At 57.3% G+C, this 11,829-nt stretch overlaps 5 protein-coding genes across 5 annotated transcripts; 1 reads left to right on the top strand and 4 right to left on the bottom strand.

Annotated features, from left to right (window-relative positions):
- Positions 1 to 1,216: 1,216 nt before the first annotated feature.
- Positions 1,217 to 1,465, bottom strand: PtA15_12A226 (uncharacterized protein; the record flags this gene model as incomplete). The annotated part of the gene is made up of 1 exon (XM_053161814.1): positions 1,217 to 1,465. One exon carries the CDS (start codon positions 1,463 to 1,465, stop codon positions 1,217 to 1,219), a length of 249 nt encoding a protein of 82 aa, XP_053025794.1.
- An 817-nt stretch (positions 1,466 to 2,282) lies between these two features.
- Positions 2,283 to 3,612, bottom strand: PtA15_12A225 (uncharacterized protein; the record flags this gene model as incomplete). The annotated part of the gene is made up of 5 exons (XM_053161813.1): positions 2,283 to 2,885; positions 2,967 to 3,209; positions 3,308 to 3,327; positions 3,399 to 3,459; positions 3,544 to 3,612. The coding sequence occupies 5 exons, from the start codon at positions 3,610 to 3,612 to the stop codon at positions 2,283 to 2,285; spliced, it is 996 nt and encodes a 331-aa protein (XP_053025793.1).
- An 828-nt stretch (positions 3,613 to 4,440) lies between these two features.
- Positions 4,441 to 6,227, bottom strand: PtA15_12A224 (uncharacterized protein; the record flags this gene model as incomplete). The annotated part of the gene is made up of 8 exons (XM_053161812.1): positions 4,441 to 4,467; positions 4,569 to 4,712; positions 4,778 to 4,897; positions 5,188 to 5,263; positions 5,330 to 5,507; positions 5,571 to 5,819; positions 6,007 to 6,119; positions 6,181 to 6,227. The coding sequence occupies 8 exons, from the start codon at positions 6,225 to 6,227 to the stop codon at positions 4,441 to 4,443; spliced, it is 954 nt and encodes a 317-aa protein (XP_053025792.1).
- A 138-nt stretch (positions 6,228 to 6,365) lies between these two features.
- On the top strand, positions 6,366 to 7,196 carry PtA15_12A223 (uncharacterized protein; the record flags this gene model as incomplete). The annotated part of the gene is made up of 2 exons (XM_053161811.1): positions 6,366 to 6,406; positions 6,467 to 7,196. The coding sequence occupies 2 exons, from the start codon at positions 6,366 to 6,368 to the stop codon at positions 7,194 to 7,196; spliced, it is 771 nt and encodes a 256-aa protein (XP_053025791.1).
- Positions 7,197 to 7,605: 409 nt separating this feature from the next.
- Positions 7,606 to 8,202, bottom strand: PtA15_12A222 (uncharacterized protein; the record flags this gene model as incomplete). The annotated part of the gene is made up of 2 exons (XM_053161810.1): positions 7,606 to 7,700; positions 7,824 to 8,202. The coding sequence occupies 2 exons, from the start codon at positions 8,200 to 8,202 to the stop codon at positions 7,606 to 7,608; spliced, it is 474 nt and encodes a 157-aa protein (XP_053025790.1).
- Positions 8,203 to 11,829: the final 3,627 nt, after the last annotated feature.

Below are 11,829 nucleotides of genomic sequence, written 5' to 3'. Positions count from 1 at the left end.
AATAAATAGAATAAAAAGAACGGGTTTACTTCGCGCACGGAGGGAAATTTGTTGCGCACGGGAATTTCCGTTGACTCAACGTCACGTGACGTCAGGCCCCCCTCCGTGCGCGCCACCAGCTCCCCTCAAAAAACTATCCGCACACGGGGGTGCCGTGCGGTGACAGGTGGCCGGGTTGAGACACTCCGGCCATCCCTCAATGACCGGCACAGACCGGTCATCGAGCGACTACATCCCTCTCGATGACCGGAATAGACCGGTCATCGAGGGGGATGTGTCCTCTCGATGACCGGAATGCCGGTCATCAAGAGAGATGTGATATACCCTCTTGATGACCGATCTGTGCCGGTCATCGAGGGGATTGTTTCCTCCGGATGGCCGGAGTGCTTCACCCCGGCCACCTGTCACCGCACGGCACCCCCGTGTGCGGATAGTTTTTTGAGGGGAGCTGGTGGCGCGCACGGAGGGGGGCCCGACGTCACGTGACGTCGAGTCAACGGAAATTCCCGTGCGCAACGAGTTTCCCTCCGTGCGCGAAGTAAACCCGAAAAAGAAAAGTGTAATCATCCACCTTGGCACCTTGCACTTAGCTAAGCCATCAAGTCATCATGTTGGCTTTCCTGCCTAACTGGGTGGGGCAAAGAAGGTTCAAGAGTTCTAACACTTGCTTAGCTAAAAAACTACCGTTATGATTGTTATATTTAGGATTTGAAATTCTCATGAAGAGGGAGGAACAGAAACTGATAGTTATAAGCCTCTTGCCCCTCCCTCTGATATGATAATGAGGGTCCTGTGTGGTTTTGCTTGGCATGATTTTCTACGTTGGCAATTGACAATTGGGAGTAATCTGAAGAGTATTCCCAGGCCAGATATCCGCCCTTTTACACTTTTGTAAGAACTAGAGTGGATTGTACAATATTCAAATGGATATGAGACGCTAACGTCAGATGTTGTTCAAGATAGGACGTATCCCAAGAAAAAAAGAGTGTGTAATGAGAGGTGGTCGAGGAGAGGCCGAAATCTGCGGAAATCTTGATCCGTTTGGGTGTCCTGAGCTAGATAAGATCAAGCGAGTGTGTGGATGCAAAGAAAAGGGAAGGAATGTCAGAGGAAGGTGCACGTCTAACTGATGTAGATCAAAAGAAGGCAGGATGCTCGGTGGTGCAAGCAGGAAAAGGGTAACGCACACTGTTGCAGCAGATTGGAGACCGCCGGATTACGCAGTGGCCGAGTGGACAGCTGCCGCCTGAGCCAAGATGATCGCAGCAACCTTGGCCTCGGAATCGACGGCCTGGCCGGCCTGCGCGCCGAAGTCACCAGGCGCTTTGACAAAGGTGCCCGAGCGATTTCCGGGCAGATATTTGGCCGTCGGGATCGCTGCGGCCTCCGCCGCGAGAAGCGCGGGAGCGGCGGCGACGAGCGGGGAGAGCGCCGCGAGGAGAACGGGGGCCAGAATGAGCTTCATCTTTCTGCGGGTCGGTTGGGAGCTTGTGCTGTTTAGATTCTTTCGTCGGGGAGGAGCAGCCGATGGGAAATATGTGGCTCATGTGGCAAGCTCTTCTTTTATGGAGGAGAAAAGACGAAGACGTTACTCTCGAAGAACATCGAAGAGTCCTAAGGCCGATTACATCTTCAAGCGTTGGCAATAGGTTTTTGAGACGTGTGTGGCACGCCGAGAATTCGGTGAACGTCCACCAGCTTCAAGAGCACAATGCTTTTTGCTCGGCTGTACTGGCCGGATTGTTCGAAACTCGGATGCTTGCATCACTGCCTGTCTCAGATAATGAGCCGATTATCCATGGAACAGCGGGGCAGCCGAAGCAGGCCGCAGCAGAGACGCGTTTACACTATCAAGTGTTGCAGATCCGGTAAATGCTTGCTGCCCTGCCCGATGCGGACCCTGACAAGCAAGGGTCCACACAAATGATGATCAAATCACATCATCGTATGTAAGAGGATGCACGCTGGATACGGAAGATGGGGACGAAAGGGGCGCGAATTTCGGCACCGCGCCTGGGAACCTCGGTGAACGGTGTGCCACTTTGCCCAACACCTTAGCAAAGAACTGAGAGAGGGGGGGCGATGCCCTCATGAAGACACAGAGAGTCGGGGCAGCGTCCGCGCCCCTGCCACAGACAGGGGACGGAGCGCGGGCCATATCCAGGCAGGACGAGCGGGGCAGAATTACATGGAATGAAGGTGTGCTACTAGGTACAACAGACGAACGAGGCCAGACCGCGCGCCTCGGCGGATATAAAAGGGCCAGCAGAGGGAGCGGGGCGTCATGCCGGCTTGGCGGCCTGGAACAGCGAGTCCCAGTCGACTTTCAGCGGCTTGTGGTTGGAGACGCGCGCAGAGGACGACGAGGGGGCGGCCCTCGGCGTCGAGGGGTGCGTGGGAGGGTGCTTGGGGCGTGGAGGTGGGAGCTTTGGTTGAGGAGGAGGAGCAGCCGGGTGGGTTCGGGGACGAGGGCGGAGCGGGGGGGAGGAGCCGCGGGCTTTCGGGCCCGGGCTGTCTGGTAGACGGCGGTCGACCGGATCCTCGATGCGTGCCTCTGAACGCGACACGACACTCGGAGTCGGTCTGGCGATAGATGACGGCCGGAGGCGCTCCAAGGCGGGGGAGTGCGTGGGCTCGGCCTGTCTGGATTTATTCAACAGAGGACTGTTGAACGGGCGGCTTTCGAAGCCCGCCATTTTCCGTCTCGACGCAGCAGGGACCGGGGTCGAGGGGGTGATGGGGTCGGAGAGCGGCGGGGCCTGGGGACTCGAGCCGGGCTTCGGCCGCTTCGAGAATTGCTGGATGGTTTGGTCCAAGTACTCCATCTTCCGCTTGTGCAGGTCTTGCCGCGCGTTCGTATTCAGCGGTGGAAGCAGGGGCACATTCTGCCGATGGGTCGAGTCAGATCCATGCCAGATGTCAGCCCTTGAAAGAGGGTTTGTGTGAAAGCGGATATAAAAGCACACCTCTGCTTCAACCTTGACCAACTCGACTATTCGGGCCATATACGATGATGGCCGTAGTTCGCTGTCTTCGGCCGGGTCGAACTCGATTTGCTCGTCTTCATCCAAGCTGAACTCAGGATGGACCTTCATGTAATTCAACCGATCCGGATTGCTTGCAGGTTGGGCTCGACTAGACGAGAGCTTCATGAAACTTTCTGCAAGGGTGTGTCCGCCTTCAGATATCAAGTACACCTTCGAATTCACCTTGAGAAAGAGAAAGAGAGAAACAGCCCGGTCAAATTCTCTGTACAAGGTTGGCTTTCATCTCATGGTAATCAGGAGATCTGGATCATCCGACTGACGTGTCGCATCCGGATGAATCCTGAGCAAAAACGACCGCAATGTCTTGAGTTCGGTACTCCACACCCGATAAAGTGCGCTGTCCTGACATACCATCATGCCAAACTTTCCTGTGTTTCTGGAGATCTGTGGTATACATGCATGTGTATTTTTTCTACAGAACAGATTCCACGGTAAGTTTTCGGCGCGATCCACGGAAAAGAAAAGAGGATGAGTCCGGACAAGGGCAGGGACTCACAACGACAACCGACCGGGTAGAGCTGAAGGCCGGATCCTGTCCAACGGCGGACTTCGCTGGATCGGGCATGGTTGATGACAGCTTTTGTCGCCGGCCATGAAGAGTTGGAAGGAGATAGACATACTCCAGCGGAGGGCCCGGGGGACCCCGCGGGGAAACCAGGGCTGTACGTCCCTCCGGCCCACCAGCAAAAAGGAAAGTCCCTGAAGGATCATCAACGGAGGACTTCCCGTCACTTTTGAACCGATCTGGAATTCCAGATTTCGCAGGGAAATCTGGAATCTGGGACTCTGGACCACTTCCGGGATCTTCGGGGCCCCAGATTTCCCTGCGAAATTTGATATCTGGTGGCCCAGATCTGACTTTCGAGATTGACAGCAAGTCCTCCAATGAACGGACCATCCTCGTTGCAACACACGGAAAGCACCCAGCCGAGTGCGGCAGGGACCAGCCTCGCCACCAGAGGGCGTCCACCCCAGCGCGGCCCCGCCCAGCAGCGCTGTGTGCGTGTGTCCAGTGTTCCAGAGCCACAGGCCGGGCACACCAACGCACACACAACAACCCCCACCGCGCGCCGCGGATCTCACCGCAGGTCCCGGCCAGAGCCGGTGCATCTGCATGCACATGTGAGAGGCGGGGGAGGTCCGAATAAATAGGCTAGATTGGTAAGCAATACAAGAATGACGCGGGGCGCGTCGACAAGGCCACACAAAGACAAAAAACGAAGGGGGGGGGAAGGGCGACAGACGGGGAGGGGCAAGGGGTGTATATGTGGGTGGGGGGGGGGAGATGAGGAAGCAAGGAAGGAGATGCGAGGTGGGATGCAGAGACGACGAGAGGGGATGGGGAATCGGGGGTGGGGCTCAGGGGGCCCAGATCTTGATGGACTGGTCGACGCTAGCGGAGGCGAGGAGGTTGACTCTCCTTGTCGGGGCGGGGCGGTCGGTGGCGGGGGCGGCGGAGTCGGGGTTAGTGGTGGGGGGTCCGCCGGCGGCGGCGGCGCGGGCCCAGGCCATGGCGGTGACGAAGTGGTCGTGGGCGTCGAGGACCTTGAGGCAGCGGGCGGCGCGCAGGTCCCAGGCCCGGATCGTCTTGTCGTCCGAGCACGACAGCAGGAGGCGCCCGTTGGGGTGGAACTCGAGCGCCCGGATCCAGTTGTCATGGCCCACCTGGCCCCAGAAACCGTGTCAGCGCGGTGCACGGGCCCTTGATGGGTGCGGGGAGGGGGGCGTACCAGGGTCTTGAGACATTGGCCGCTGTTGCAGTCCCATATCCGGATCGTCTTGTCCCGCGATCCCGTGGCCACGAAGGCCGGATCGGGCGCCCTATTCCGCGCGTCCTGCGCCGTCGGGGCCTGGATACAGAGGTCAGATGTTGTGGAGGGGGAGAGAGAGGAGGGGAGAGAGGGAGGCTGACGGGGATGCCGGCCATCTCGCGGATGGCGGGCGTGGACTCCGGGGGCGCGAAGACGGCGATCTCGACGACGTGCTCGTGCCCGCGCAGCTCGACCTTCGTCTCTCCCGTCGTCAGGTCCCATATCCGCGCCGTCTGCACTCCGCCGTCAACAGTCGTGCTCAGTGTGCGCAGGACGGGGGGGGGGGGGGGGGGGGGGGGAGGGCTTACTTGGTCGTTCGACGCACTGACGAGCAGCTTCCCGTGCGTCCAGGGCCACACCCCGCGCACCCATTCGCTGTGTCCTCGCAGAGTCTTCACACAAAACCTTCAAAAACCAAAAGATCAGCAGGTTTTGAGGGGGGGGGTTGGGAGGGAGGATGGAGCGACGGACGAGGTGGCGACTTCCCAGATCTTGATGGTCTGGTCCCGACTGGCACTGACGATGTGTGTGTCTCCGGGCAGGAAGCGGGAGCTGGAGACGGAATGGTCGTGGTCGTAGAGGGTTTTTGTGCACCGATAGTTGTTCGAGGCGTCCCAGAGCTTGATGGTGAGGTCGGAGGAGCACGAGACTGGGGCCGAGAGCGAGTCAGATCCTCTCTCTCTCTTAAGATGCAGGGGAGGGAGGGGGTTACCGAGGAAGGAGCCCTTGCTGTCGTAGTCGACGTCGCAGACCACCTTGGTGTGGCCCTTGAGCGTGATCTCGAACTCGCCGGTCTCGTAGTCCCAGATCTTGATGGTGCAGTCTTCGCTTGCGGAGGCGAGGCTGGAGAAGGTGGGGTGGAAGGCGAGGGCGGTGATGGGGGAGCGGTGGCCGGTCTGGGAGCGTCTGCCGGTTACTACCCCGTTTTGCTCTCGCACGGATGAGGAGGAGCGGAGACGCACTCACGAGGGTGTGTCGGGCGCCGCCGCCGCGGCCGGGCAGCCAGTCGTCCTGCTGGCCGCCCTTCCGCGCGCCGGTCATCGCGCCGGCGGCCGCCAGCTCGTCCTTCAGCAGCCCGTTCTCCCGCTCGAGATCCATGATCTTCTTCTGCAGCCGGATCACGCTCGTCCACTTCTTCTCCAGCAGACCCGCCCATTTCGCCTTCGGGTCCGGCTGGAAGTCCTGCTGCGCCGGCAGCTCCGATTTCAGCGCCTCGAACGTCGAATGCAGGCCGGCCGAGGAGAGATAGTCGAGCAGCGCTCTGTGTCTGAAAACACCCGTCGTCAGTTCCTGGCCCTGGGGTCGTCCTGGCTGGCACCTACAGTTCGTCCTTCTGTCGTTCGGACAGGACCGATGTTAAGGGTGCCATCTTGTTGTTGCTGGTGGTGGGTGTGTGGGGGTGTGTGGGGTGGTGGGAGTGGGCTGGCTGGCGAGAGGAGGGCAGCGGCTTATGTAAGCACGGCCAGCCTCAGCCTGCGCCTGACACCACTCGGCTGCTCGAGGGAGGATGTTGCGAACCATCGGGTGGAGGACAGCGAGGAGGACCCGGTGAGTAGGACACCACTCGAGAGCGAGCGACGAGAGAGCAAGACTGACACACACACACAGTCTCTATCAGCCGACGCTTGCAAGGATGACTTCGACGGAGATCACGAGCCACCAACAGTACCACTCGGCAGGGCTGACCGAGCACGACCTGGACCCGGAGCCGATGGCGGTATTCAAGCGCTGGTTCGACGAGGCGCAACGCTCGGGAAAGGTGGCCGAGCCGGAGGCGATGTGTGTGTCGACGGTGGGCCCGACGGGGGTGCCCTCGGCGCGCTTCGTCCTGCTCAAGAAGTTCGACGCCGCCGGCTTCGTCTTCTTCACCCACTACGGCTCGCGCAAGGCCGCCGAGCTGGCCGCGAATCCGGGGGTCGCCCTGGCCTTCTACTGGGGAGCAATCCACCAGCAGGTCCGGGTAGTCGGCCGCGCCGCACCCGTCGCCGCCCTCGAGTCCGACCAGTACTTCGCCGGAAGGCCCCCCGGCTCCCGCGTCGGCGCCTGGGCGAGTCCCCAGTCCTCGCCCATCGTCGACCGCGCCCAGCTGCTCGACGCCGTCGCCCAGCACGAACAGCGCTTCCGCCTCCTCCCCGGAAGCATCGACAGGGACCCCCCCTCCGCACAGGACTCCCAGGCCCTCATCCCCAGACCTCCGCACTGGGGCGGCTACCGCATCGTGCCCCACGAGATCGAGTTCTGGGTCGGCAGACCCAACCGGCTCCACGACCGCTTCGTCTACCGCAGAAACCCCGACGATCCGCATCCTGCTTGGACTAGGGAACGGCTCGCTCCCTGATTGCCTCTCTGGAATGCGCTCTAGTCATGCCACAAAGATACTGCCCATTCAAAACCATCTCTCTTCGGCCGACATCTTCATCTCTCAGCCCATGTAGCAACCACTACCATCCTTGTCCTGTCATCAGCTTCACCCATGTGCACTTGGTGTCCAAAAAGATAGGAAGATGATACATAAAGATGTGTTTTTTCTTTTTTGATATATGAAGTGTGCCACAGGCTTTGACACCACTACACGAGACCGTCTTCTCCGCCCACCAAACACAACACGTCCCGGATATACAGCACAAAAGAGAGATAAATAGCGATGGGTGTCAGATTACAGGGGCGACTACATATAGGGAATCCCGCCGAGGCTGCGGAAATGGTACATTTCTTTTTTTTGAGTAAGAGTGTGGGTGGGAAGGGGGCTAGTCGATGTCCATTGGCTCGGCGGCGGGTCCCGGCGGCTGGTCGTCGTCGCCGATCTCGACGATCCGCGGATACCCATGATCATCGTCGTCGTCTTCGATGTTGTTGTTGTTGTTGTGGGAGGCGAGGGGCGGCCAGGGCGGTCTGCGGTAGAGCACGAGCTGGTGGTCGGCCGGGGGCGCGGGCAGGGCGGGCGGGCGGGAAAAGAAGGGCGGGCTGTGGATGAGGGCGTGTTTGTGGCTCTGGGCGAGTCGCTGGGCGAGGTCGGGGGGAACGAGGAGCGCGGGTGGGGTGGAGGAGCGGAGGCCGGCGGGGGGGAGGAAGGCGCACTGGGGCTCGGCGGCGGCGCGCAGCCGGGTCTGGGTGTAGTCCGGGCCGGGCCAGGCGTCGGCGGCGGGGACGCGGCTGGTGCAGGCCTGGACGAGGGCGCGGTCCGTCGGCGGCTGGGCCTGCGGGTCCTGGGGGCCGAGGGAGAGCCGGGAGAAGGCGCCGGTGGGCGAGGTGCGTCTGCGCTTGGAGTCCTCCGAGGGGTAGTACGCCGGCCGGGAGCGCTTGAGCAGCGGGCGGGCGCGGGCCGAGGGGTCGAGCAGGCTCATCTTCTGCGTGGTTGGCGCTGGCTGGGGGCTGGGCTGGGCTGGGCGGGGGTTTTTTTGAAGGGCTGCTGGCGGGGAAAGGTCGAGAACATTCCCCAGCCAGCCAGCAAGTACTCCAACACTTCCCATCGAAACATTCACATGAGACACCGCACGGCCGAGGCCACGCCCACCAGCATCATCGGATGACTTCCCCTCAGCCTCCAAAACAACAAAATGAACCCCAGTCTTACTATAGGAACGCACTCAAAAATCAACAGCTAGGTGTGTAGATCGAGATCGGGGGGGGCTCCCCGAGCTTAACCAAGTCCCGCTGCTGCGGGCGAAGCAAGCCTCCGACAGCCCTCGGCAGGAGGCACTGGCGCCTTGTCGCCCCTTTTTGCGCGGGCAAGATTCTAAATTTAGGTGGCAGCAGTTTTCAAACTCCTATAATTCCTTGCTTCCATGTCTTTCTTTGGAATCAAGTTGCTTACAAGGTGAAAGATTAGCTTGTGCCTGTGCAACCTACAGAATTTGGGTAACTTCACAACAGTCCTTCTGGTCCAAAAAAAATCTTGAAATATACACAAAATGAGCATTTTGCACGGAAAGGGTCTGTGCTCACCAACACACTTTCCCCAGTTTGCTCTCCACAAGAATGGAGAGGGGATCATGGCAGATGTACACATCTGTACTCTTTTCTCCAGCATGTGTTGAGGGTAACATAGGTGACAAGAGATCTAAGAGAGATGACAAGATGTCATGGACATGGTCCAGCACATTGAGTCAAGGTGCAATTATCATTCAGTGAGGAAGGATAACAGTAAGAAGAACAACTAGACTATATACATGTATAATATAGGCTAAGTTGTGGGTGCATAGGTTAGAAGCATACTACATAGGGAAATGCTAATACACTATCTCAACAGCATGTTCCAATAACATTGAGCTAATAAACAAGGAGTGGATGTGGTGGGTGAGCTGTAGAAAAAAATAAACAAAATACCTTGAAAATCCATTCTTGGTGCACAATTTTGGGGAGCTAAGGGGTATAAGTCCCCCCTGACAGAGGCTTGCTTCGCAAGTTCACCCCCAAAGTCTTGAGGGACTTTGTTAAGTTCGGGGGCTCCCAGACTCGACGGGAAGTCGTCCAGGTGACTTCCTGTTGGGGTCTGAGGGCCTCCCAGAAGTAATCTGGAGCCCAAAAAGCTAGATTTCCCTGCGAGAATCTGGACTTTTTGAACCCAAATATGTAAAATTAAACATTTTGGAACAAGTAATTAATTAAGGTGTTCAAAGTTGAAATCATAAAATTTTCATGGGTCAGCCTAAATGCACTCCAAAAAAATCCCAAAAGCACTCCAAAAGTGAGTGTATGGAGTGTGCACTCCAATGATTGTTGGAGTACAGACTAGAGTACTCCAAGTCAATTGGAGTGCAGAACCGGGGACTCAAGACTCTTTGGAGTGCACCAAAAAGAACTCCAGTAGCCAGGAAATGTAATGAGTGCCCATGAGTCTCACTCCATCAGATTGGAGTGCATTCCCCCAGCACTCCATTCCTGATATTTCTCCTCCTCAAAAGGGGAGTGCAGTACTGTGCACTCCAGCCAGAGCTGGAGTGCCTACAACTTCAACTGGGCTATGTACAAACACACCCCACTCGATCCCCCTGATATCCATGACCAGTACAGACCGGCATTGAGCGGATTAACATCTCCTCTCAATGACCAGTCTGTACCGGACCTCCGGTCATTGAGGGAAATCACACCTCTTGATGACCGGTCTGTGCCGTTCATTGAGGGGAGTAACATCTCTCAATGACCGGTGTGTACCAGTCACCGAGGGGACTCACACCCCTCGATGACCGGCGCAGACCGGTCACACCTCCCGATGACCGGCACAGACCGGTCATTGAGGGGACTCACACCTCGATGATTGGTCATCACCGGTCATCGAGGCTAATAACACCTCCTCTCGATGACCGGTCATCACCAGTCATCAAGAGGGCTCACACCTCTTGATGATCGGTCAGACCGGTCATTGAGGGGACTCACACCTCTCAATGACCGGCCTGTGCCGGTCATTGAGGAGGACTCACACCTCCCGATGACCGGCACAGGCCGGCATACACAGTCATTTGGCACCTGCTGGGAGGTACCTGCCACACTTCAGAACAAGCCCTGCACAATTTTAGCCACCAGCCATGCAGGTGAAGGTTCCAGGACTTAATCTTGATCAGGATTAATGCATCTGCTGCCTGCATTGCTGGTGCCTGTTAGTTTGGATAGTATGGTTTGAAGTGTGGCAGGTACCCCCCAACAGGTGCCAAATGACTATCTCTACAGGCCGGTCATCGAGAGGACTCACACCAGCTCACACCTCTCGATGACCGGTCAGACCGGTCATTGAGGGTAATAACACTCGATGAACGGTGATGACCGGTCATGACCGGTCATCGAGGTGAGTCACATCTCTCAATGACCGGTCTGTGCTGGTCATCGAGGGGAGTAACATCTCCTCTTGATGACCGGTCAGACCGACCGGTCATCGAGAGTAGTACCTCCCCTCAATGACTGGTACACACCGGTCATTGAGAGATGTGACTCACCTCAATGACCGGTCATCACCGGTCATTGAGAGGTGTGAGTCCCCTCGATGACCGGTCTGACCAATCATCGAGAGGTGTGAGTCCTCTTGATGAACGGTCTGTGCCGGTCATCGGGAGGTGTGAGTCCTCTCAATGACCGGTCTGTGCCGGTCATCGGGAGGTGTGAGTCCTCTCAATGACCGGTCTGTGCCGGTCATTGGGAGGTGTGAGTCCTCTCAATGACCGGTCTGTGCCGGTCATTGGGAGGTGCGAGTTCTCTCGATGACCGGTCTGTGCCGGTCATCAGGAGGTGTGGCTGATGACCGGTCCGCGCCGGTCATTGAAAGGTGGGAGTCCCCGCGATGACCGGTACACACCGGTCATCAGGAGGTGTGACTGATGACCGGTCCGAGCCGGTCATCAAGAGGTATGAGTCCTCTGGATGACCAGTTGTGTGCCCCTTGATGACCGGTCCAGACCGGTCATCGAGAGGTGTGATTGCTGTGGGCACTCCAAAAAAAGGAGACTTGGAGTGCACCCCAATGCACTCCATTTGGTATTTGCCAGCTGGAGTGCAAAGCCAAAATCCTTCACTGAAAAGGTGGAGTGCTTGGGCTTGCACTCCATTTTTATTGGAGTGCATCTAGCTGCACTCCCCTATTTTGGTCAATTTTGGAGTACCCAGTTGTGTACTCCAATAAACATGGAGTGCTCATCTGGGGACTCCATGTTTTGGGAGTACAAAATCAAGGCACTCCAACTTTTTTGGAGTGCTGGCCCCCCAAAGCCAAAAATGTGGAGTGCACAAAGTAAAAGTTTGGAGTGCATTTAGACTGACCCAATTTTCATTGCTTAAAATCATAAAATCATAAAACTTTCAAATGATGATTTTATATGTACCATTTTAGAAATGTTGCTCTAATTTGAGTTTTTGGGTGTACATATTGTGTTTTTACAAATTCTTGGACAAATTGGGTTTTTTTCCTTCTTTGTGCACTGATTATCCACTTACCAAGCAAAGGAGACGCCGGTATTATTCCAGTTTCTGACAGCTTTTTTTTT

Source organism: Puccinia triticina, chromosome 12A (assembly GCF_026914185.1).
Source record: "Puccinia triticina chromosome 12A, complete sequence".
Classification (NCBI taxonomy): Eukaryota; Fungi; Basidiomycota; class Pucciniomycetes; order Pucciniales; family Pucciniaceae; genus Puccinia; species Puccinia triticina.
Note: the sequence above shows the minus strand (reverse complement) of the source record. Positions and strands in the feature narration are given on the sequence as shown.